A 27422-nucleotide genomic window follows, 5' to 3' on the forward strand; every position below is an offset into this window, starting at 1 on the left:
ACATGGGCATCAGTATCTCGTCAGAGGGCGACATGAGAGGTATAAAATAAGTTTAAACTTAAACATAAAGCTTAAATACATTATACAATATTTAGACTCATATAGTATATATGGAACAAGCCTGTTTTCGATTCCAAGCCGATTAGAAAAAAAAGGGTAATTTATAAATGATAACATTTAAAAAGACATTTGGCCCAGTTGAAGCAGCCAGAAAAAAAGGAAAGATGCCATCTAGTTTGACAAGGTCACTGGAAAGTCAATATTGGACATTCTGTTCGTGCCTGCGAGTGCTTAATATTATATGGAGATGAGTGAGCAAAGACGCTGGCATGGCTGGCTGATGTGGAGCTCTGAGGTGCATCTTCCCTTCCCTGCCGCTTCATGGTGCCCGGCGCCCCGCCCCCGCCTGTCCAGCGCGTCGCATCTCTAAGCGGCGTTCGACGCGGTCAGCAGCAGCAGCAGCAGCACCCCACAGCCCTGCGCACAGCTCACCCGGCTGCACCGAGAACACATTTCTTTTTTTTTTTTTTTTTTTTTTTTATAAATTCCCTCCCTGACAGGCGAAGGAAATGAGCAGATACCCCCGGAGAGACGTCACCATGTCAGGTAGGGAGTGAAGAAGAGGTTCGGAGCCGTGAGGAGGCGGGGGAACAACACTGCGGGGTGCGCTTGGAGTGGCCTCTCCATCCGGGTGAACACCTTTCCGGGCTCAAAGCGCGCACGATGATGCACCGCTGGCAGCTGCCGCCGCGGCTGCTGCTGGCTTTCTTCGCCATTGTGGGAGGTGAGTACTTTCTCTATCCATTGCCCGCGTTCATCGATGCGCCTGTGCGACATTAATCACCTTGTCAAGCCATAAAAACTCTCTACGTTTTTGGCCATGATGGGGGAATCCTGGAAGTAAAGATGGAGCGAGCCTAAAAATAAACAAACATGAGCGGTGAGATGTTGGAGAGGAGGCAGGTGGAGAAAACGACTCTTTCATTGCCGTGTCACCATCTTTCCTGTAACAGCAGCGAGCGCGATGATGTAGAGAAATAATCCTCACACTCCATATCAGAGCGCAGTCCAGCAAATGTGCGGTTTTGTTTATTAGATAATACGTTTGTACAGACTTATTATAATGAAAGTCGTGCTTTTTCATGTTGTTTTTTTTAAGAAAGTAATTTTTCTGGATTCTTTATATTTTGGAATAGCAGTTAAGCCTGTAATGTTAAATACAATGTCTGTATTCTAAGTAGCAGGTAATCTATATTTTTTCAATAAAAGAGCTATTTATCTGTAAATTAATGAAAAAGACGAAAAAGATACTGGATCCAGCTGAAGAAGTGCACATGAATGTTAAAGGGAGTTTGAGTGAAAGAAATTGCGTTATCACTCACCACTCTGTGTCTCTTTCCCTCTCACTCATTAACACCAAGGTCTTGATTTGAGTGGGTAGGTTAATGAGAGGCATGGAGCTAAAACAACTTCCACATCCTGTCTGCTGAGGACAAATTACTTATCATTCATCCACTGGAAAATATGTGTTCTTCCTGGTTTTAGGGAAGGCACTCTCTGAGTGGATACTCTCATCACGTACACCTGTTCAGGTGCTTGTTAGCACGTTGTGAATCAGTTAGTCACATGAAGAATGTGGATGTGGCTCGCTGAAACACCAGTTTGAGGAAGAAAGAGGATAGAAGCGACATTTGATGTGGAGTCGGTGCCAGGTTGGCTGAGTATTTCAGAATTTGCTTTGGATTTTCACTTAACATCCTCTCTAGTTTATAGAGGACAGTACATTAAAGAGGAAATATGTCGCTTAAATGACACCTACATTTGAAAAAATCAAGGTAATGGAAACATATCGTTCCAGCTAAGCCATTCTCTGAACGTAGCACACGCGGTACCTTGAAGCAGATGGGCCGTAGTGGCAGAAGACCACAGAATGGGACACAGAGATTGCAATTCACACAGACTGACTGCAGAAAATGTTGCCTGGTCTGTGTATCAGTTTCATCGTTGCATAATTTGGTGTAAACAGGATAAAATCTTGGATCTATCCTGCCTTCCATCAACGGCTCAGACTGGTAGTGGAGTAATGGTGTGAAGAATATATTTTTGAACTCTTTGAGCTTCTTGATAGTAATTGAACATTGTTTAAACACTTCAGTTTACCTGAGTATGGTAGCTGACCATGTTCAGCCCGTTTTGACCACAGTTCTTCCCTTTAACAAATGCACCACATAACAAAGCTCAAATCATTTCAGTTAAGTTTTATGAGCATGACATTGAGCTTACTGTACTCCTATGGCCTCCCCAGATCTCAGCCCAGTAGAGCATCTTTGGTAGAGTCACATCATGGATGTGCAGGGTTTTCCTCCCAGACATACATTTTCTGCCTCTGTGTAAGGCTATCATGCCAATAGAGACCAAAATCTCTGGGGAATGCTTTAAACACCTTACTGAAAGCTGCTAAAAATAATTAAGGTTCTCTAAAAGCAGAAGGGGGTCCAACCTGGTGAAAGCAAGGCATACTGTAAATGTGTGAAGTCAATACATTGGCTCATTACAAGAAATGTTTAACACAATTGTCTCTGTAGTCTCAGTGTGTTTGTGGATGACATTTACCCTTATTTCTCTCTGCTTACATGTCTGCTCAAATGGTTCTCCATCTGACATCAGCTGGCTGAATTACAATAGCCTCAGTAGAGACACAGCAGAGGAGAGTTCAGATTGTCCATCCATCCATCCATCCATCCATCCATCCATCCATCCATCCATCCATCCATCCATCCATCCATCCATCCATCCATCCATCCATCCATCCATCCATCCATCCATCCATCCATCCATCCATCCATCCATCCATCCATCCATCCATCCATCCATCAACTCAAACTTTAGTGCAATCTAGGATCTCCAAGTCACCTAACAAGCATATTTCTGTAATATGCAATAAGAGTAGCAGGAAGTGCATCACAAAAACCAATGAATGCTCAAGCATAACATTCGAACTTCACACAGATTATGTGAAGACTCCCCATATGAGAGCCTTCACACATAAAAGCTACCATATGGTGCCAAGACACTTCTCCTTTCTCATCGCGTACACACAATGCCCAGGTTTATCCCAGTAAACTCAGATATGATCACACATGTAGCACAAGACCGTGTCTTTAAACAATGTGTTTACTGTCACACTTTTAATTGTTGGTGACAGATTTAAAAATACAACTAAGCCAATAAGGATGTAGACATTTTATTTCTATTCTAAGGTAGCCCCTTCGGGAACTTGTAAGTGAAGTAAGCATTAACTTAAGGCATGTCCTGGTTTTCATAACCACATTTGGATGGTTTTGTTGTATTAACATAAAAATTTTAATTAAAATTCTGACCATAAAATATTATTTGCTAGATGTATCTGTTGTTGTCTTGATTTATATAAAAGAATAAAAAATGTGGAATAAACACCTACCACATTAGGTAACTGTTTTCAAATAAATATATAACATAAGATTAGTCAGGCTGTCTGCTCACATGGTCAGCCTGCTAACAGACATGCTGCTCATAGCTTGGCAGCTATATTTTTAAAACAGTATTATACGAATAACAATGTTTGCTGACCCTCTTAGTTTCCAGTTTGTGGCTGTCCTTTCCTAAAGTCCAAGGAAGTGGTATTAGTTTTCTTTTAAACAGCTGACTGGCAGTGCACAGCAGTTGGTGCAGTAGGGGGAACATTTTTGAAAGAATGACTGGAAATAACTCCATCCACTCTGGCATCTCCATTAAAGGATTTCAATTCATACAAACATCTGACTGATTTTTATTATTTTTTTTACCATATTTGAAACTCGTGGTATGTTGTGATAAACTGTAGATCCTCACACAAAGTTGATTTTTTGTTTTATCCAAGGTAAAAACAAAAAAAACAAAAAAAAAACACTAAAGTTGAAGTGTAATTATTTAAATTATTAATTCATAGTAATAATTGTGATTCTTGTATGATAAACTTGAATAAATAATGGTGCTTACACAAACTTATTTAAGGTGCTTATTTAAAACAAAAATGTACAACATAATTTAACTGCTTCAATTAAATATGTTTGCAGAAAATCTGCTACCTAACTGACAGTGTGCTGCAACAGGTCAGAGTGGGCACAATTTCATACATCTAGTATTGTGGTTGTTGCTTCTCAGATGCAATAATTTCATCAAGGATAAAACATAAAGACCTAAAACAAAACTGAGTCACAGTTTCTGACCAGCCCTGTTAAACACAGGGGCTTTGACCTGATGGAGAAAATGCAGCCATTGTGAAACTTCACTTGAAGGAGCCTGAGAAGCGCTGGGCTACTGATGAGTCGTCTTGCCTTAAGGGAGGAAATCTGATTAGCAAAAGCCTCAGGGACCATTAACTTTGTCCACACACACTAACGCTCAGACACATACTTGAATGATCATGCAATTAGACAGGCTCACAGCGTGAGCTTGGAATAACGCAGTTTATTTTTTTCCCACTACAGAGTGAGAAGATGCATATTCACTGTTGGGAAGAATTATTTTTCCCCTACAGATATTTTTGGTTCCATCAAAAGTTTTAGATCACAAATCGATGGCCAAACATTCTCCATCAGGATGTTCTTGCAGAAAGTTGGAATTGTTGTTCAATTTGTTACAAGTCATCCATGCCCTCAAGCAGCCAAGCAACCCCAGAACATCACACTACCACCATGTTTACTCATAGTTTTAAAATTATTTTTCTGAAATGTGACATTTTTTTTAGATGTAACAGGATCCAAATGTTTCAGAAGGTTCCACTTTGTGCCACAAAATACTTTCCTAAAGGGGATATTAAGATGTTTGTTGATAAATTAGAGACTGACCTTTGCTTTCATTTTGGTTACCCTTGTTTTTCCCCTTAGATTTCTCCAATAGAGTTTATTTTTGCCCAGTCTCTTATTATGGAATAATGAACACTGACCTTAACTAAGGCAAGTTGGGCCTGCAGAGCTGTTGTTCTGACTTCTTTTGTGACCTCCTGGATGAATTATGGCTCCGGTCTTAGAATATTTTGGTAGATCAGTCACTTCTGCAAAGGTTCCCCACTATTCAGTGTTTACCCCATCTGAGAATAATGGCTTTCTCTTTGGTTCACTGGAATCCTAAATGCTTGGAAATAGCTTTGTAACATATTCTAGACTGATAGAGATCAATAACTTTTTCATTTGTTCTTGGATTTCATCCAATATGAGTATGATTAGTTGTTTTATTAAGATATTTTATTCTACTTTGTGTTATCAGACGGGTTCATTTTAAGCTAATTCTTGACTTTACTAATTAAAAAAAAGGGTGTGGACAGTGAAACGAATCCAAACAAAAGGGATCAATCACAATTATTTCAGGATTTACCCAGGAGGCCAATTACAACTTAGGGCCAGGTAGATTTGGAACCTTTTTCCTTCCTAAATGAGTAAATGAAAAATGCAGTTTTTAAATTAAGTTTTCAAATTGTTCTTGTTTGACATTCAAATGTATTTGATCGTCTGATACATGCAAGTTTGACAAAAAAGGATCTTTTTCTCTGCCCTGTAGTTGTAAAAAACCCAAACTCTGGGAATGCAACTTAGATCAGTTGTTGTCTGCGGAGGCCCTAGCAAAAGCAGTGACTGTGCGTGCAAAGGATGCTCAAGGACATTTCAGCACCTGTCTCAGACACTGCAGAGACGATGCAGCCATCCGCTGGTGTGAGGAGGATGTCTCTTGTCATTTCCCCAGCAGGCCATGCATAATAAAAACATTTGTGGTGCTGAGTTGACCTGATGCAGGAGTTGCTGAGTGCGGAGCACAGTGTGAGGCTGTTTCTGTCGTCCTTATTTTCTGCTTTGTAACACAGTAGGAAGTTTAGCTGCACATCCCTTCTTCATTGTTCAGGCTGTCTTGTCTGTGTCTCTTCTCCACTTGAACATGACACCCTTTCGTCCCTTTTTTTCCTAACAGCCTACCACTTTCTGCCGTTAGCTTGCTTATTTCCTCTGCCTTTATATTTCTGGAGGAAACGGCAGCTATAGGATCAGATTAGCCAGGAGGATTCATGATTAGAGAACGCTGTGAAAGTGCCCAAAAGGGGGTTGGATTTGTACGGGAGAATGTTAACGCTCGAGTTCATGGCCCTGGAGCTTATGAAAGCAAAGAAGGTTTACTAAAAAAAGAAGTAGGAAAGGCAGATTAGATATATTTGTAAGTTAGGAGTTTTACTTTTGACCTGGTGGGTGTATATTTAGGAAAATGAGGACTTACACTGAGGCAAGATTTTTCCATCTTTTCTAGCTTCTTCTCGATGATTAATTGTAGCTACTGCCTCAGAAGATAAGATAAAAGAAACACAGAATAAAGCGGTTTCCAGAGAACATGAGTTATTAAATAGGACTGACTGACTCCAAACTCTTATTTTGAATCATGTACTGCACTTTCCCCCCTTTGCTTTTCCTTTTCCCACCTTCTTTTGTGCACATATCAACAGTCTCAGATTTATACGTATCCAAATGATAGCACATAATAATAGCTGCCAAGAGCAGCATAATACAGTCTAAGTGATGTATTTTTTTTTGCAATCCTTGAAATAAGCTCTACTGTTTGAATCTATAGGCCAATCATCAAACCGGTGAGCTTCTCTCACAAATAAAACAGACTGTACTAATGCACTCTGCACATGCAGCAAGATTTACAAGCCTTTAAGAGCAGACCTTTCAGCTTCAGATTCACCTTGTGTTGCTGCTGATGCAGTTTCAGGTGAAGCGGCGCACTTTGAATTTGTTCTGATTCATCCCAGTGGTTCACGGCTGTAGGGTCACTCAAACCGTGAACTTAATTACTTTCGTGAACAAAACAGATCTGCTGGCAAAGAAAGCCATTTTCTTGATGGAGTGTCTGGACAAGGCCTTTTATTCTGTTAAAGTCTGATGAATGAAAGCGGCTCAGACGTTGTGGTTGCTTGCTAAATAGCAATAAAATGAGACTCCGTGTCTCGGTGAGTTTAATCCTGTTGTGCCACTAGAATTCAGTGCAGGCTATAAGAAATGATGGTGTTTCATATTTGTACCCCAAGCAGAAGAGCCGGTGGTTGATGACACATAACAGAAAAAGTACTGGATAATTCGTAACTTTTTACTGGCTTTGTAATCATTTCTTGGCATTTGATGATTAACTGAACTTAAAGACGTTATTGGCTTTTTCCTGACCTTAATGTAGCAAAGAGAAGCATAGGGTTGACCCTCCCCTGCTTGTCGCTGCACACTACTGCTCAGCTGGCTGAAAGAAGGCTGTTTCATGTTTCTTTTGCTTTCAAATAAAACAGAATCACCGCCGATCATTCTTACTAAAGTAGCGCTTTTTAAAACTGCAGGGGTATGTGAGGGGTATGTCTGTTCAGCGGCTGTGTGCTGGCTCTACCTGTGCAGATAGTCTGAAAGAGTAGAGAGAGAAAAAAAGTGCTGTATTTAGTGAAAAAAATGTGTGTTGCCTCTATGTTTTAACTTAAATATGGGTGTCAAATTCAAAAATATCAAGAAAGGAATGTTTAATAATCATTACTTTGGACTATTTTTCCACTTCATAAGAATAGGTGATCATAAAAAAATAAAAGTTCTTATTTTAAACACAGCTTGAAGAAGGCTGTCACACTTTAAGATTTAAAGAAATGTTATTCCTCTCCATTGCTGAAACTTAGTGCATTTGTAAATGCTTCTCAGGTTTGTTATTTTAAGTTAAAAAACTGCCTTAATAAAATGTTTTTATTAAGACAGTTTTTAATTCCCAAATTGTTTAAGGGTTTATGCTAAAATCTTCTCCATATTCTGTTTTTATTTTTTTGCAATAGCCTACTGAATATTTTTATACACGCCTCCCCTATCTTCATGCAAAAGTTATTCACTACCAACTCATTGTAACGAGGGCTGGCTTAAGATGGCCTCGCGAATGCAGCAATCCAAGAGGTTGAACTGTTTATGCTTCTATAAAAAGGTAACTTCAGACTAAGTGGAAGGAAGTGCATTGGACCAACAGTCATCTGCAGCAGTGTAGAAGCAGTTATAGCTCAGGCTGCGCTCTTCCTGCCTGCGGAGTTTAGTAAGACCATATAGCTTCTGCTTCCAGTTTGTCCAAAGTGGGATGACTTTGTTTCTGAGTGCTGCGATGTGGAAGCAAGATGGTGAATCAATATTAATATCTCTGTTCTCTGGCCACTACAGAGCCAAATTGGGTGTTGTCAGGCGATCAATGTATCTCTATTTTATTCATTTAAGAATAGTTCAGCTTCAAACATCTCAGCCAAAAAGCCTCTTTGGCAGTCCACAGAAAGGAACAAGCAACCTTTTTCCTCACTCAACCTTTTGTTTTTTGTTTTTTTATGCACGAGTTGGATGTAAAAATAGAAATTATCACTGTAAATAGTCTTTCATTCTAATTTTCAACGCATTTCCCTTGGTCGTGTCTGTACAATCTGGTTTAGATCCAATCAAATGAATCCATCAGAACCCAAAGATTAATAAAACCCAGCCTTACGTAGTCATGATGTAACCGTCTCGTCTGATTCACCGGATCTTTGAGGTAGGCGTCTGGGTTGGCACGCGCCCTCTGGTGTGTCACTTCCGTTGCTCCGCGCTCTAATGGGGAGCCCTGCTGAAAAATTCATCGTGTCACATTAAGTTTGCAATATTTGCACTGGAAAACAACCAGAATACAACTTTGAGTGACGAGCAGCGTTACAGCCTCTCAGGGTCAGCGTTTTCCATGCAGACAGAGAGAGAGAGAGCAGAAGCTTTAATAAACACATGAGAAGAGCTGCACAGATCATATGACGGCGACCGGGTCAGAGCGTACAGACATTTTTTTTTTTGCGCCCTTGTTTCGTAGATAAAAGACTCTCTGTTTGGCTCTCGGTGCCGGAGCCATAAAATATTAGTCTAGACTTTCATCTTGAGCCCACGTGAAGCTTAAACCATGAAGTATCGAAGCTGAAAGGACGGGGTGAGTTAAATAAAGCTTCAAATGTAAACCAAGTAATTAAAATGGCACTATGTGAATGTAAAGTACATAATATCACCCCTTTAAGAGTACATGGGCAAAATACATCAAAAAGCAGCATATCAGAAAAGTGCTGCAAAGCTATTTCTAAGGTTTTGGGACTTTAGTGAACAACCGTGAGATTAAATATTTGGAAATATAAAAAACTTGTAACTGTGGGAAACCTTCAGAGGAGTGGCCAGAAAATTACTCCAAGAGTGCAACGATCCATGCAGGTGTTCTTACACAGTCAATGTTCATGATTGCGACAGGAAAGAGACTGAGCAAAAGGAATGACAACACAAGTCTCTCTTTTTTTTTTCGAAAGTGGAAACAATATCAGCGAATATTGATGGAACTGTGAAATTTGCTTTATTGCTGAAAACCCTGAGAGATAATCCATAAGCCATCGGTTTGTGACCTTCAGCTCAGGGTCACTTGTGTCATGCAGCAGGACATTGATTCACATCACACCAGCAAGTCCACATCCAAATGGCTCAATTAATTCTAATAATAATTTTAAAAAAAAACAACAACTTTGGAGTAGCCTGGTCAAAGTCTAGCTGTAAATCCATTTAGGATGTTGTGGCATGACCTTAAACAGACTATTCTTGTTCAAAAACCCTTTAATGTAGCTGAATCAAAACAATTCAAAAGAGGAGGCTAAAACTGAAAAATGCAAAAAAAATCACAAATGCTTCTTGGCTGTTTTTGGTTAAACATTTATTATATGTGGCCAGGATGATGTGAATAGCTTTCCACCCCTCGCACTCCTGCAGTAAATAAACCTATTATTTAAAAACAAGACTTTATTCTCAAATTATCGCATCTGATCGTAATTTGTTTGATGATCGGAACCATTGAAGTATCTCAAAAGAGTAAATCTGTAAGGATGTAAATATTCATAATACTGTCCAAGCCATTTGGAGGAACAGTGAGAAAGCAGGACTTTTTTGTACAGTAAGCCTGTTTACTTTAGAACAAAGTAAATTTATTCAGCACTTATTCTGGACTTTCAAGCAGGTCTTTCATCACCGGGTACATCTGTTGTTTTTTTTTAAAGAAAATCATCCTGCTGAATCTGGTGTTTCACCTCAACACTTTGAAACTGAACTGAGATTTAAACTTTGATCTTTATATTCTCCATCGCTAAAATCTATTTCAAACAAATTAAAGTCAGCATGCAATAACAAACAGACATATTCTTTTGTTCTTACTCCATGAAAATCTTTTTGCTGACATTTATCAAACTATTAGAATCACACACATCCTTCCATTATGTTCAACACAACATGTGTTCCCTGAATTATATTTAATATGAATATAAATCTTACTGCTCCACAATGAGGACAACACTACCTTCAGCAAATATGAGCTTACTGAGATGTGAACTGCTCTCCTTCCATCTTTGTTTAAGTGAGCTGCATTTGCTTCCCGTCTCTCATTCTTTTAAGTTATTGCCTTGAGCTTCTGGGAGTAATATACATAACTCATATAGTTCAGACACAGACAGTCATGCTTATTTCCCCCCTGATCATATGCAGACAAACAGGCTCATATAAAAGAGCCTATAGCCGATATTCATGCACAATAAGCAACGTGAGTGCTACACACAGCTGCTGACAGGAGCTGTATTGATGACAGTGGATCACTGAAGGAAGAGCGAATAAACAGACAGCGGCTGTCACTGACAGCGAGATGGAGATAGCATGAAGGGAAGGCAGGGAGGGAGTCTATCAGCTCAGTGAGAGATCAAGAAGTGGGCTGACTCCAGTGATGGAAAGATTAGGGGTAAAAAAAAAAACCTGTAGAGAGAGAAAGGAGAGAGGGAGGAGTTGCATGTTGGCGGAGAATGAAGAGAGTCGTCATTGATTTTGCAGAGGCCATCATTCCTGCTCAGTGAACACAGGAGTACAGGAGGGGAGGGCAGGGAGACAGAGGAGGAGGGCAGGGAGACGATCTGGAGGTTTTAGTTTGGGTTTCTGTCTTTTAGTTCATTTAAGTTTATCTCAAGTTGTCCGTTTGCTCATCTGGTTTGCATGGTTAATTTTGCTTTGATCGCTGCCGTCTACTTTACATATTTTTGGTTGTTTCACTTATTTCCATGTGTTTTCTTCAGTTCTACATCATGTAAAGTTGATTTATTCAATGTTTTATCTTTGTTTTTTTTTATCTGGTCAACAGTCTTAATCTAGCGTTTCTACATACACTCGTCATCCGAATAAGTGTTTTACAAATAATGTCTGATTTGATTTAAATTTGAGTTGTGCAGCGAACAAAAAAGTAGTCAGTGTCTTACCTAAAGTCCACCGCAGTCAGACTAATCTTTACCTCATTATTTTTGCATGAAAATGCCATTTACGTACATTTACATGTCTTTTTTTTAATTATTAATAACTGATAGCCACTTGTAACAGCAGCAGATTCTAAATAAAACAAAGAGGATAAAGTAAGTTATACAACAATGAAAGCATTAAAATATGAAACATTGTGTGTTTTAATAATTATTTATGCAAAGGCCCTTCTAGGGATCGTCCTTGCAAATTTGCCAAGTCTGCTACATATAAAATGTATATAGGCTACATAAAACTACCAAATGAACGAAATGAAAAACAATAAAGCTAATAATAATAAACATCAAAGTAAAAGCATCCAACCCCAGAAGCCTTTGCAGATAGCATTTTGCCATAAACACGTTGCACTCTTAGTAATCTGGAAAAGAGCATGTGTGAATATGCTGAGTTCGCAGCGAGCAGCCTGTGTTTATCTTCGATAGGAACGTGTGAGGTAATGTGCAGCGAGCAGATGGCTAACAGGCATGGAGTGAAAAAAGGACGGATTCACATAGGAAGAAGGAAAGACACAACAGTTGTTCCCCCTATTCATTGTGTCCTGACTCAAAAAAAAAAAAAAAAAACACACAACAGCACCCATCAGTTGTCAGTGTTTGTCTGACAGCTCTGTTTAAATTTGACCGCTCGCAGCTGCAGATGGAGGGATGGAGGCAGACAGAAGGGAGGGATGGAGTGACAAAAATCCCAAAGCTAAACCAGAGTTGGCAGTTGAGGAGACGTTCACCACCGTACAGGAATAGACCGAGACAGAGTCGAGGCAACTAGGAGAGCGATAGAGACAGTCAGACTGGTTGACTCATTCTTATGATGTCAGATCTTGTAAGAAGTCTCCACCGAGCCGTGCCGACACGCTCGAGCTGGCAGCGATCCGTAACGCCATGCTAAAAATCTTTGCTCTCTCAGTGAACATGTGCAGCCATGAAGCTCTGAATGCTGGCAGCGAGAGCATGGGCTAAACAGGGGAACGCGGCAGCACAGCTGATTTTCTGCTCCGCGCGCTTGGAACGTATTCCAGCATGAGAAATATCTTGGAAAAGGAAAATGCTGGGAGACACACAGATGGGTGCAACTTTCTTTGATGACGATGGCGTGCTCTCATTGCAGTCGGCCTGGGGGCAGACACAGAGGAGCGGCTGGTGGAGCATCTCCTAAACCCGGCGCATTACAACAAGCTGATCCGACCCGCCACTAATGGCTCTGAGCTGGTAACCGTGCAGCTGATGGTGTCGTTGGCCCAACTCATCAGTGTGGTGAGTATCAGTGCGACTTTGTCTCAGTGTGTTCTACGTTTTGTAGAGTTACAGGTTGTGTTTCATTTCCTTGGGGAGATTAGGAAAAGGACTAAAACCAAGCAGTGCTGAGGATACCTGACTAAATGAAAGCTTTTCCTTCTACACAAAACCCTGAAAAGTGTGGCATGCATTTTTGTTTAACCTCGGGGCCTTCTTACAGATCAGATTGTCAGGTTTTCTTTTTAAAAAAGGCTCTGTATTTAGCTTCATCCGTCTTCCCATGAGCTCACCTGTCCCCACACCAGAATGCAGCCACCGCCATGTCTCAATGTGAGGAAGGTGAAGGCCTTTCTGTACAGAGTTAGACCCAGATGGTTTTTGAGTAAAAACTGCAGAGAGTTGTCTAAAAGCATAAACATGTGAGGACACAGGTGTGCAAAATCTTGAGCCATCTTAATTTCTTGACAGCCGAACTCGTAACGCTTTTAAAATGGCCTTGATTAAGTTTTCTTGAGACTTGTTTTTGTTTTGTTTTTTTATCTCTAAACGTTTGGTGCTTCTAGCACTGAGACTTAAGACTGTAGGAATTTTACTCAAGTGGCATAATCAGGTCATCTGTTGGTTCTTTGCTGTTTTGTAGAGAGAGGTCTGCTAAATATGCTATAATGAATCTAACATAATTAGTCAAGCTCCTCATGTATTCTTTTCCCCTAAATTGAAAGAATAAACTTCAGAACGTTTGGGAAACCTTTAAACAAAAACACCTTAAAAAATTACAAAAAAAAAAGTCTGGCTCACTGGAGGAAAACCTAAAAAAATACTTTGCAGTTGCACACAATTTGAAAAGCTTCCCCAATCACAGAAGGAATTTGAAAAGCTCCCCCAATCACAGAAGGATGACAATGATTTCATTGCTTAAATGTGTTTTTGTGTTGTCTTTCAGCATGAAAGAGAGCAGGTGATGACCACCAATGTCTGGCTGACACAGGTGAGACTTCACACGCCTCATCACATCCAGCCACCTCACCAAACACACACCGAGGCAAAAAACAATTAATACAGCAGCAAAAAAAAGTGTTTTGGGTCCTGTCCATATGGAAACATTTCCAGTAATGTTTTCATCCACACAAAAACAGAGAGAAGGGCAGAAAAATTCAATTTTATGCTTCACTTTACTCCCCCTGACCTGTTGGTGGGGCTAAGCGGGGACATGCAAATAAAGCCTCACCGTGAGATTAGCAGTGAAAACAACAAAGGCAAACAAGTAATTTGAGATTTTAAACTGTGAAGAACTTGATTGCTACTGAATATGGCACAAAGTAACAATGATTAAACCTTTCTCCTTCATACCCATACAGCATAGTGAAGTGGAGCCAGGTTGCTCTAGATATAATGTTAGTTCCTTCAATAAATTAAGTCATCATTTGAGAGACAAAATACTTCTTAACTGTACGTTTACAAATGAAGTGATAGATGCTGTAGAACGCTACGTCATGTCTTCATCTTTGCAGTCCATTTGTGTGTCGCAAAGTGGATCTGCTCTCCACCCAGCAGCCCACAGTGGAAGGTTTTGCATGCCATCTGTGTTCGCTCTGCTGAGGATGAAGTAAATTTAACTTGGGTGCAGAGCTCTGTGAAAATTTGTCTGCAGTTACTTTCAGACAGACATGCTGGGGGTTTTGTTTATGTACACTGATTAGGACAGTTCTGATTGTAGCAATATTTTCTTTAAATACTGCTAGTAGGGTGTATAAACTATGACTCTGTAGAACAGAGCAGATCGAACAATATCAAAGTTGTTGTTTTTTTATTTCATTTGAAATGTGTAAATTCGGTGTGTGTTTACATTATACGATTGCTAAAATCTGCGTCAATATCAAAATAACATTAAGAAAACATTATTTTTGTAGCAATCTGAAGAATTTTTGGCTCTTTTGTTTTAATAAACACAACTAGATCAGGCATGTCCAGTCATGAAGAGCTTCTACCCTACAACTTTTGGATGCATGACTCCTCGAACACATCTGAATCAAATCACAGCAGCAGCTCTGCAGAGGCCTAGCAACAAGCCAGTCATTTGATTCAGGTGTGTTGGAGAAGGGATTCATCTAAAAGCTCCAGGACTGTTGTTTTCCTGGACTTGGGCACCTCCGAATTAGACGAGGATGCTGAGGATAGATGATTCGTTGTGATTAAAAAATATATTCTGTTGTGTTGAAACCACTTTTATATCAAGGAAAAAAAAACATCCCGTGGTTTCTACATTTCAGTTTGTGGTCTCTGCCTCATAGTGAGACACACAAACACACACAAATGCTTGCAACCTGAGCAGGCGCAGATTTATGACTGGTAGTCAAGCATAGAATGACTATGAGGGCTCGATACATTCCTCACCATCAGAAAGTCGGAAAGCCGAGGACAGCCATACTGAGCCCAAACAAACTAATGATTATAGTGTTTCACGGCTACTGCAGACAGTATAGCATGGACCGAAGCTCGGTGTCGTAGCAACTGCACAGGTTTCAGTGTGGGGACATCGATAACTGCACAACAGAGTCAAACAAAGAGGATAGGTTTGCCGATATTCACTCAAACAACAATTTAAATATATTTTAACATGAAAATTGGAAAGGCGTGTACAAACCAGGGCGTACACACATCTTTTCCATCGACTTGTAAGAAATGAAAAGCAAATTCTCAGCAGCTGTCTTCTTGCTGCTGTGTGATCAGCAAATGAGTGACTCAGCGTGTTGTTTCCGTCGGCCCTCAGGAGTGGCAGGACTATCGGCTGACTTGGGTCCCCGAGGAGTTCGATGGAATGTTGAAGGTCAGGCTGCCCTCAAAACACATCTGGCTTCCTGACGTGGTCCTCTACAACAAGTGAGTCACCCTCTCATGCTCTCGGCCTCACTTAGAAAAGATAAACTGACACATGAATGCCCCGCAAGATACCCAGTGAAGACATGTGGATTTCCTTTTTCCTGACCATGTTCCAAGCCGGTTCTCTGTTCAGGGTCATCCAGCCGCTATCATGAGATTCTTAACGTGAAAGCGGCAATTAAATAGTAATTTTAAGCGGGTGATACGTTGAAGTTCGCGACACACGACTGAATATGTCAACTAGAATCTCCTCTTGTTGCTCATGCTACCATGCTGCTCCACCACCGCAGACATGTCTGAAAGATTTAATCATCTTCACTGCACACTGACTTCCTGTGGAGGAACAAACATGCAGCAGATGTCACATACAATCATGTAAAAGTCTTCACACTCCTCAAAACGTTGCACATATTGTCAGGTTATCACAAGTTTCAGAAAAGAAGGCTTAACATTCGGGCCCCTTTTCGGTGTTACCCCTAAATAAAGTCCAATGCACCCGATTGCCTTCAGAGTCCATCTCTGTGTAGTTCAGTCTCAGCCTACATACGGCTGTTGTGTGGAGTTTGATAGCGAGCATAGTTGAACAAATAAGTGAGGATGACCCTGGAGAGGTCAACGATAAGGTTGTGGCAAGAAGAACATAAAGTAGAGAAGCAGTCAAGAGGCTTTTGGTTACTCTGGAGGAACTGCAGAGATCCACAGCTCAGCAGGGAGAAACCATCAACGGGACAACTATTGGTTGTGTATGTCACTAATCTGGCTTTAAAGGAAGAGTAAGAAGAAGAAAAACATTGATGTGAGAGGGCATTTAGGAAGTCTTGTAGTTTATCATAAACCATGAAGGGACAAAGTAAATATGTGGAAGAAGGTGTTACAGTTGAAGCATGAGCTAGAAAGCGACACTGCAACTAACACACCATGAAACACAGAGGTGGTGGAATAATGCTGTGGAGATGATTTGTTTTGTTTTCTAGCTAGGGAAACTAGCTAGAAAAGCGAAATAGAGGGTAAATATGGAAGAAAAGCTAATCGAGTCTCCACAGACTGGAGACTGGGCCGAATATAAAGTCCAAAGAAGAGAAATGGAGAAAAAAGAAAGTTTGTTTTTTTCCATGTGGAAAGCTGGTAGAGAAATACCTCCAAAGATGGGTTTCACAAAGGAGTTGCACAAGGGCACTATATATGTATGTCTGAAGATGTTTTGTTATATTTTTTTGTTCTATGGCTCTGTATCGTCTAATATTTACCTTAAGCTGCAGCTGGGCTGTAAAGGCTTTCATAAAGCCAGAACATATTAAAGTGTACAAAGACAGTTGAAGAGTACATACATTCTCAGATCTTATGACTGAACACTGTATTTTTGTGTTTTTATAATATATTGATTAAACATGTTTAATTGTGGCTGTATCAGAGTAATCTACGTAATGTGGGAAGAGGAAGGAAAACACTGCTTTGGTCACTTATTTCTGACAAAAATTGATAATTATGCATATTGATAATCATGCATATTGATGAGCAGTGCATCAGAGCTGCATTGCTGTGGATGAAACAAACCTCATCACAGCTTGAAGAGGGTTTGCTTGCGTGTCTGAAGACATTTAGGATGCCGCAGACGGCTTGTGTCAGTGCAGTGGAAACTCCGTGTCAGCCTATGGTTTGCAAATCAGCTCATCAGAGAACAGAGATCTGTGTGACCTTCTCTTCTTTCGTTACTGTAGTGATGATTAAAAGATCACTGACCCACCTCACTCTGGATAAAGTGATCCTGATAATCCTGTGTACCCCAGGCCAGCATGCTAATCCCCAATTCTCAGCCGCTGTCGCTTTCTTGAGCAAAGGGATTATTTCGCTGTATAACAGCATCAGAGATATTGTTTGCAGATTCAGAATTATTTTTGAGTTAACGCTCTTGACAGAACAGGAAAATAAAAATAAAAACGGTTACTTTTCTTGCATCACATTTATCCCCAAATCTGAGTTTAAATGTCTTTAGGTCACTCCAAACTAACGAGTTTGTCTTAAGCAGATCTTTTTAAATTCATCCCATCAATGAACTTTGTTTCCTGTCGGAAGCATCTATTCATTTAATACCTTTATCCTTTTCTTTAATCCTTTTCTTTCTTTTTGTCTTCTCTCCCATAGTGCTGACGGGGTCTATGAGGTATCCTTCTACTCTAACGCGGTGGTGTCCTATGATGGCAGCATCTTCTGGTTGCCTCCAGCCATCTATAAATCAGCCTGTAAGATTGAGGTGAAGCACTTCCCGTTCGACCAGCAGAACTGCACTCTGAGGTTTCGTTCCTGGACCTACGACCGCACGGAAATAGATCTTGTGCTTCGCGCCGACGTGGCCAGCATGGATGACTTCACGCCCAGCGGAGAATGGGACATCATTGCCCTGCCGGGTCGGCGAAACGAGAACCCGGCTGACCCCACCTACGTGGACATCACGTACGACTTCATCATTCGCAGGAAGCCGCTGTTTTACACCATCAACCTCATCATACCTTGTGTGCTCATCACTTCACTGGCCATCCTGGTCTTCTACCTGCCGTCCGACTGCGGAGAGAAGATGACGCTGTGCATCTCCGTGCTGCTCGCGCTCACCGTCTTCCTGCTGCTGATCTCCAAGATCGTCCCACCAACTTCACTGGACGTTCCTCTGGTGGGGAAGTATTTGATGTTCACCATGGTTCTGGTCACGTTTTCCATAGTTACCAGTGTGTGTGTGCTCAACGTCCACCACCGCTCACCCACCACGCACACCATGCCTCCCTGGGTTAAGCTGGTGTTCCTCAACAAGCTTCCCGCCCTGCTCTTCATGCGACAGCCAAGGAACAGCAGCGAGCGCCAGCGGCTACGCCAGCGAAGGCGAGCGCAGGAGCAGAAGGAGGGCGGGCGCAGCGGGGAGCCAGCGGCCCTGATGGTTGGCCTCGGGCTCGGTGGCGGTGGTGGAAACGGAGGTGGGACCTCATCGTCTGTTTTTGGGAAGGACGACGGGGACCCTTGCACGTGCTACGTGAACCGGGCGTCCGTCAAACAGTTTGGAGGGGAACTGGTGGGTGCCGGAGGGGGATCAATGGATGGTCTGAACAGAGTGAGGGAGGGCCGGGAGGGCAGTTCTGGAAACCTGCCCCGGGGGAAGCAGGCAGCTGGAGGTCCGGCTTTGACTCAGGCCTTGCTGGCTCAAGCCTGTCCAGGATTTGATGAGGCAGTGGAAGGAGTTCGCTTCATCGCCAACCACATGAAGAGCGAAGATGACGATCAGAGTGTAAGTATTACATTTTCCACATTCTTTTGAATATAAATGGGCATGGGATTTTTCAGTTTCAAGTATTCTTTGTCTTTGATTTTTTTTTTATTTAGAGCATCACTGTTTTAACCCCTTCTAAAAAAGTTGCATCCTCTTCAAATTCTTGTTGGTTTGAGGACTACACAGTAAAGTGTTGCTCTGCCCAATCCCGATCCGTAGCGGTCAGTCAGCTGAGTAAAATGGTCAAAAGCAAGCAATGATCAAAAGCAATGGATCGACCATTCACAACCTTAATACCAGAGAAGCATCAGCCGTCAAAATATTGCAGTTTCCGAACATTAAAAGACTGTGTTGGTAAGAAACTGTAAAACAATAGCCTGTGTGTCATTAACAGTCTGATGCTGATTGTGGGAAATAACTTGGCTAATTAGTGAACTGACATCAGCTTCTTAGGTTTCCTACCTCACTTTTCTGTGTGGTGCAAAATTATACTCCCTGAGCTTTTTCACATTTTTTTATGCTACAAGCACAAAACATCAATTGCTGCTGTTATGATTTTGTAATATTTCTATAGAACCAAACAGTGACTAGTTGTTGAGTGGTGAAACGTTTACAAGCACAATGTGGTTTTTTTTTTTACACATAAAAATTCGAAACATTGGACTCCTGGTTATGGTCGCCTCCTCAGAGTTAATATTTCGTGCAACCACCTTTCACTGCAGAGTCTTTCAATGTGTCTACCTGCATCTAGAGACTGAAATCTAAGTCAGATTGTCAAGGTTGTAGGCAGGAGGTATTTAAGGAAGGTAAGGAAAATACTTTACAAAAGGTGAAACAGCAATGCTACGGGATGACAAGGAGATAATAGAAGTGCAGTGGAAGGAGCCTGTAAAGAACAAAGGAAACCAGGGAGCAGAAATATACTGAGGAAGTGAAGTGAGTGGCAAGAAAGCAGATGGACGAATAAGAGGTAAATGAAGGCAGCTGGAGAACTAAGAGATGTGAAGCTGCTGGGCAGAGCAGCAAGATACCAAGGAGACGGAAAGACGAAATATGAACAAAGCAGAGAGAAAGACAAGGGGAGAAGAGACCTGAAACCAATATAGACAGTAAACAAAGAAGACTAATCTAAAGTAACAACTCCAAAGCACAAATGCTGAAAAACAATAAAGTAGCAAAAGGGATAAACTAGAACATATCAGCAAATAAACAATAAACAAAACAGGAACATGAATGCAACTAGTCATTTATGTTCTTTGGACCATAACACAGATTGGATGAAATCTCTGTGAACATCAACTTTCAAGGTTCGCCACAGATTTCATGTGGGTTTGTTTAGGTCTGGACTTTGACTTGGCCATTTCAATTAGTTATTTGGCCTTTTCAATTCTTTGTGGTCTGTGCAAAAGATTTTCTTCTAGGACTGTCCACTGTCTTCTCATTACTTCTCACCATCTTCCCTGTTCTTTCAAAAAAAAAGAGAAAAAAATCATTATATTGCTATTAATTGTATCAGTTTAACTAATAGTTCTTTTAGTGACTAGATGCATCATTTTTTTATTTCAATTTGAATTGTTAATATTGTGATTTGGAGAAGAGACATATTTTCATAATATATTCCTATCTTTCCTTTGATTATGTTTGCAATTTACCCTTTAGACAGATTGAGAAAGACTGGAGACAAAAAATATTTTTGCTAAAACAGACCGATCTTAATTTTATTGCACACATCATGTGTGAGCTTTACAAAGACATTTACCCTGCATTGTTCACTACAACATGTTACAATTTTGCTTGTGGTAAAAAAAAAATGCATCAATGGCATCAAGGAAATGAATTTACATTTACTGTTCTTTTAAATGTATATGAGTCTGTTTAGAATAAATCAAAACTGCTGTATCGGTATTCAGGACCTCTGACATCGTCGGCATCCTAAAGTGGCCCATGCCTTATCAACGCAGTTTTAGCATGCTTATCATTTTCATCCCAACATAAACAGGAGGTTCCTAATCTGCTCAACAATTCATAAATATTTCATAAAACCTGTAGAAGAGACTACTGCAGTAAAATATTTTATTATATCTTTTCTTCAAATGAATAAAATCTTTATTCTTTATGTTCAGCTTTAAGAACCTGTTTCTCTTGCCTCCTGAGTAAGCTGATTTTCTGATAAGCTGCTTCTTGGTGCCGTGCAAATTTCCTCCGGCTAATTGCTTTGCCAACACATGGCCTGTGATGACAGTTTCTGCCGATGCTGTCAGCTCGCCTGAGTGTTACTCTGATTTAACTCCTCGTGGCTGTGTGTGGATCGGCTTAGCAGTGAGTCATTGTCTTTTATCCAAGTACATTACCAGCCATTATGGTTTCCTGAGCTGCTCAGATGAGTGCCATATCGTGTTGTGTGGCTGCTCAGCTCCGTCATTTAACTCTGCCTTCTGAAAATGCACGGGTTGCTGGAACGGACCAGCAGCAGAGCAGACAGATCTGATGATGCAGCCGCAGCCCAGCGACTATCCAGCGCAGTATGTAATAATAGCAGCAGCATGACGTGTGCATAAAGAAGTGGGAAAAAGCCGAGGCACTGAGATGGAGGAGTGAGGGTGTAATGTTTTTTTTTTGTTTGTTTGGTTTTTTTGTACTGCTTTTTACCTGGAAACATAGAAAAGAATACAGGAGTTTACAATTTGTTCTGATTCGGTCCATCACAAACATTGTTTCTTTTCTGTAGCCATGAAAACTGAGTTCAAATCCTTCCTCTCTTGGCCCAGTGTGTAATTTTTCAGTTTCCCCTCCCCCCGCCCCCTTCGCTTGTCCTCTCTCCTCTGCTCCCCTCCTCAAGTTATCATCACAGGGTTCAAATGTCAGCACCCTCTCTGTGTCCTCCATCTCCTGGGTCTCTTACCTTCCTCTCCTCCTCCTCGACCCGAGTCGAACCTCATTAGAGCTGTGTGCCAGAAAGAGTCTCAACTCACATTAACCACTCACCTCCATTAACCCTGCGCCTGACTTCAGAAAGGGGAGCCGACAGACAGAGATGACAGAACGCTGGATTCTGGTCTTTTACTTGGTGTTAATAGACAACCTTTTGCAAATTAAACACAGCAACAAAGCAACATCCCACATCAGAACAGGAGCAGTAAAATACATTCCCTAATAAATAAAGTGGCTCCATAAACCCTTCTTGCCTCTCAAACCTTTTCTGATTTTTGACATGCACAAATGTGAATTTATTTAATTAACAGTTATAAATATGACTATTGTTTTTATATACAAAATGAATCGGTATTGGGTTTGTTTGTTTTTAGCTCAGTTTCTAAATTTGTCAAAGTTGTACAAATGAAAAAAAATAGCATCTTCTCTAGAAAGGTGCTAGTTGAGTGAATCCTTCCCATATTTACAAAACACAGAGAAAAAAAATTATCACTCTTTACAACTGAAACTCATAATTTGCAGGTAAACTGATATGGCTTTTTAAAAAGCCTTGTACAATTCATGTCATTCTGTCGGAGAAATTATATTCTGATGTTGCGTAAAACACACAGACGAAATGCCACAGACTCCAAATCTAAACTAGCTGATCACTAAAGAGAGCCACAGCTCAGGAGGGGAAATCTATGGGAATATTTACTAGCAGTTTCCCACGAGCCATCTAAGATACATGGCAAATGTGAATGAAGATGAGATCTAAACTGAATCTAAAAAAAAATATAAAAATGTGTGGAGAAAAATCTAACACCTCAAATCACCTTGAACACACCATTCCCATGGTGAATCATGGTGCAGGGGGTTTCATGCTATTGTGATGCATTTCTTTGGGAAGGATGTCGGAGGCTGCAGAAGACTGGGAGGGAGGTTCCACTTCCAGCAGGCATTCGCCCCAAACATACAACTGGAGCAACGATGGAGAGGGTTAGATCAGATCAGAGCATGTTTAGTGTCTTAATGTGGTTTTTGTCCAAACCTAAATCCAATTGGGAATCTGTGGTCAGACTTAAAAACTGCTGTTCAGAGGCTCTCGCCAACCCATCCGTCTGAGCTTGAGCTGTTTTAGAAAGAAGAATGTGCAAAGATTTTACTCTCTAGATGAGCAAAGCTGGTAGAGACAAAAAAAATAAATAAATAATATATATATATATATATACTGGTTGCTGTAATTGTAGCAAGAGGTTCTACAAAATACTACTTCATAAAGGGTAATACAAAGCATGACCTGGTCTTTTCCTTAATGCGTCGTTGTGGATTGGTCTGTCACATAAAATAATGCATTCAAGTGTGGGTTATAATATGACAAAATGTAAAAAAGTTGAAAGGTTATGAATACTTTTGCAATTAAAATTTCAGATTTGCATTTTAGAAAGGTCAAACATTTCCTCTGGCTTCTGCCAAAGGCTGTTGAGCTGGATGTCACATTTATGATCTTGTTCGTAAAGCCAGCAGATAAACCCAAAGGGGATTTCAGTGTGAAGAAATGTAATAGAAGTGGGAAAAGCGAAGGAAAAAAGTCAAAAAGAAAAGCGCGAAGACGCTTTCCGTACAGTGTAAAGGTCACAGAGTAAAATATGGAGCACTTATGTAATGGATCAAATTGCAACGTGGCAGGTGAGAATATGAAAGTTGAAGATGTGAAAGATATGTCAGGAAAAGAATCCCAGACCTCTAGACAAGTTGTCATTTTGGAAGGTTTCTGCACAATCTGTGGAAGTCAAAAAAGGGAAATATTTATATTTAGGGATTTATTTATTTAATCTTTCTTTCTTTCTTTCTTGTTTTCTTTGATTTTTCTATTCTTTCTTTGCTACAAATTTAGATTGAACACTAATATTTAATTTTTGAATGTAAACAAAGTTACTGAAAACTGGAGAGTATAGCACATGCTGCTCTATGTATGCAACACATTTATCTTCTCACTCTACAATGCTGACATTAATCTTTCTGTTTGCCCCACTCCTCACACCCTTTTTTATCGTCCGTCCCCCTTCCCATCTGATCCACAGGTGAGCGAGGACTGGAAGTATGTTGCTATGGTGATCGATCGCCTCTTTCTCTGGATCTTTGTGTTTGTTTGCGTGTTCGGCACGTTGGGCATGTTCCTGCAGCCCCTCTTCCAGAATTACACAGCGAAAACCATCAACATGCCAGGCTGATTGTTTCCGCCAACAGATGGCGCCCCTGACCAATCAGAACAGCAGGACAAGTGACAGAGGTGTGGTGATGTGTAGATGCGCGTGGGGGTGTGTGTGTGCGGTTGCGTGTGTGCGTGCGTGTGTGTGTGTGTGTGTGTGTGTACTTTGGGGCAGTTGGGGATCTTAGTTTTATCGTGTCTATGGAACTGGAATCAAAAATGCTACTGAAGAGCTATCCCGTCCATTGACTTTATAATAACATTTTTGCAACAAACAACCATTTTTCTTGTATGAGGATAAAGTAAAAGACAGCGACGCACCTTTTCCTGCATTATTTTGTTGTTGTTGGAGAATTAAAACAGACTGACCTCCCCTCTCCAGTGTAAAAATCCACCCTTGTTCCTGTCCTCAGCCTTTCATGGAGTGAGGACGCAGATTTTCTCCTTGTTGCACCCAGCCAGACAACACCGACTGCTTCACAGCAACGCCGCCACAGATGAGACTCCATGGTAGTGTTGGCTAATACTGAGCATCAGAGAGGGAAGGAAGGTCCAAGTTGAGCGTCTTGCTTTTTTTTTTTTCTTCCCAACAAATCCATAATGTCAGTGAACCGATTCAGTATTTTTTATCATAGCGTAGCAGCTTGCCACAAGCATATTGCATCAAGAAAATAATGAATATTTCTATAGATCAGTTCATGCGAAGGTTTGTTGATGATAGAGAGATTTCAGTGTGTTGTCTGATTGTATAGCTATTAAAGGAATGTGATTTAAAATACACGCTAAGACCTGCAGATTAAAGGAAAACATAAAGGAGATGCATCTACTGAAAGGAAAACCAGGGGTCAATATTACTGAAAAGTCATGCATGGACATTTTTTTGGGTGGTTTTTTTTTTTGTTTTTTTGCTTCAAGTGTTGCAGATTGCCATAGCAGAGGGCACAGCTGCAGGCGAGTCCTGAGAAGTGGATTAAACTGAGCCAAAATGTTGCAACAGAATGGCAAACGTGCTGGACACTGGAATGTGATTTCTATTTTTAACCAGATGAAGTAATAAGGAGGCACTCATTGGTTGTGCAAACAGTTATGTGTGAATTGAATTATCGATAAACTGATGGAGGTATTTTCAAAGGCTTTGGGATAATTATGTGTGTTAGCATGGTTTCACATCTGTTTACTTCATGCCCTAATCAGACTGAGGTAGTGTGTTTTAGCTCCTCTGTCCTCATTAGAAATGCACCAAGAAAAAGAAAATCGGCTGCGTCGAATCAGGCTGGTGACCTGAATCAGTCAAACCAGCCTGAGACCAGACAGATACTTCAAAATCCAGATATTTTTCCGGCTCAGGACACCCGCCATATCTGGAGGTACTCACAGCTATCTAAATTTTGTATCATTAAGGCACTTAAAATCATAGTCAGAGGAAGCACAGATATGTGAGAAGATATTTTGAGTAAACAGTCTTGTCCCTGACATCTGGAGAAGGTTCATTCAGGCAGCCAGGGAGCAACAGTTTCACCAGAGAGCAGGAATGCTGAACGCATTTAGAAATCTCAGGTTGAGGATATAGATTCTCTAAGGAATACATGCTAATTCTGCTGGTTATGTAATGCAAGCGTGCTAATCGCTACCATAGCATACTTAAGATAGTTTAAAATCTGAATTCATTAATATTTCTGTTTTTAAAATTATAGTAAAACCTTGTTGGTGACACAATTAGTCATTTTGATCCGATCTGATCCTGCTGTATTCTTGGTGCAATAAACAAAACAAAAAAAAAGATTTGCGTTTGATACGCCAGTCCATTTATTACCAGACAAAGTCATTTTAATTTCAGGTTGTCTTTCATCTTACATTATTTCCTAAATACAAATCACTGCACCATAGCGCTATCTCATGAGGAAGATTAAATTGGAAAAGATTTCCAGTGCCATTCGGTCATCCTTTAATGTTGTTGTTCCTAAGGAGAAGTCAGAGCCAACTTCAAGATTTCCAAAAGTGGAAAATCAGAATCGTCACAGGACTCTCACAGGTGCATCTCTAATCCTCCCGCTCAACGCCTGAACTTTAATGTGTAAATGTGAACACCCTTCTGTATTGTCACCTCTGAGAGTTGCAGCATAAAGAATGTGTGTCTTCCAACCCCGACTTCAATTAGTCTCTGCCAAATTCCAGCCCCTTATATTTGGTCTTCCAAACTCACAAATGTCTGGAAGTTAGTATTTCCAGAATCTTGATGGGGTCTTAGACACTCATGGTAGACGCAAAAGGACCTTTGCAATCACATGTGCAATTAAAATCGTAATAACTAAAGAACGAGTTGGGCGTGCTGTGGTGGCGTAGGGGATAGCCCAACCCACATTTGGAGGCCTTGAGTCCTCAACGCGGCTGTGGCGGGTTCGATTCCCGGACCCCACTGACATTTGCCGCACGTCTTCCCCCCTCTCCTTCCCCATTTCCTGTCAGCCTACTGTCATAAAAGGGACACTAGAGCCCACTAGAAAGACCCCCTGGAGGGGAAAAAAATAATAATAATAAAATAAAGAACGAGCTCAAGAGGATCAACTGTCCTTGTAAGTGGAAAATGCCTAAACACTTGAGTGGAAACCGGAAAAGAGAAAGGACTTCCAATGTTTCACTTTAAAGGAAAAGCACTAAAAACACACAAATAAATGCTATTTCATTCCTGTCATTGTCATCATCTGTGAATTTCTCCTGATTCCTAGTCATGTGGCCAAGTCCGCAGCTTCACTCGCTGGGAGCCGTCTCCCTCTCTGCCTCTTGGCGATGGGATCACCCGAGGGGATCCCCGGCAGATCTCATACAAGTGTGAAAAGCCTTTCAGAGACCCGTGAATACTGTTGGCTGCATGGCTCTGCACAGAGAAAGTACCGCTGCCCACTCTCTGTTTGCTCCCCTCGACCTTTTTGCTCGCCTTTCCTTTTTCCACTCACTTCCTCTCTGATGATTATGCTCCACCATCATTCACCTTCCCCCCATTCCTGACTCTGAAATCTGCTCACCTTAACCGTTCCAATAAAGGTTGTAGGTTCAGATTAATCGTCTGTGGCTCTTGTCGTCGTCCTTCACTCTTACACATGCACACAAAGCTTTCGTGTGTTGCTAATCAGTTCATTTCAGTTTTTTCATTGCTCTTACACCACTGGATTAGGAAAGAAGCATCTCCTGGCTTTCAAGTTTGGAAACTTGCAGCAACATTTTTTGCAAACAAACATGCTTTCTTTCAGGAAGTTTTAATCTTACGGGGGAAGTGGTAGGTTGAATCTGGCACATTGACATGATATATCTATATTCATTATTGCACACTCTCCCTTTAAACAAATAAATACACAAATGAGCCTTCCACTATTTTAATCAGCCCTCAAAGCACCGCAAGTGACTGCTTATAATAACTAATAATTTGCACTTTATTGGTACTGTATTAACACTTTCAAAATTTCAGTGTTAAAATGATTTCAGACGCAATGATTAAGATAAAAAAATAAAAGTTGAAATATTCTATTACAGAGTAAAAT

At 40.8% G+C, this 27422-nt stretch overlaps 1 protein-coding gene across 1 annotated transcript; it reads left to right on the top strand.

Moving 5' to 3' along the window:
- Positions 1-439: 439 nt before the first annotated feature.
- Positions 440-26576, top strand: chrnb2 (cholinergic receptor, nicotinic, beta 2). The gene is made up of 6 exons (XM_044116735.1): positions 440-784; positions 12504-12649; positions 13575-13619; positions 15402-15511; positions 17654-18782; positions 23759-26576. The coding sequence occupies exons 1-6, from the start codon at positions 724-726 to the stop codon at positions 23906-23908; spliced, it is 1641 nt and encodes a 546-aa protein (XP_043972670.1). The 5' UTR covers positions 440-723; the 3' UTR covers positions 23909-26576.
- Positions 26577-27422: the final 846 nt, after the last annotated feature.

Source organism: Gambusia affinis, linkage group LG05 (genome assembly GCF_019740435.1).
Source record: "Gambusia affinis linkage group LG05, SWU_Gaff_1.0, whole genome shotgun sequence".
Taxonomy (NCBI): domain Eukaryota; kingdom Metazoa; phylum Chordata; class Actinopteri; order Cyprinodontiformes; family Poeciliidae; genus Gambusia; species Gambusia affinis.

Bases quoted from the DNA above. Each gene is read 5' to 3' on its own strand.
- chrnb2 (XM_044116735.1), top strand. From the start codon at position 724: ATGATGCACCGCTGGCAGCTGCCGCCGCGGCTGCTGCTGGCTTTCTTC. The intron at 13,620-15,401 runs GTGAGACTTCAC...GTCGGCCCTCAG, and splicing joins CCAATGTCTGGCTGACACAG to GAGTGGCAGGACTATCGGCT. The intron at 15,512-17,653 runs GTGAGTCACCCT...TCTCTCCCATAG, and splicing joins GACGTGGTCCTCTACAACAA to TGCTGACGGGGTCTATGAGG.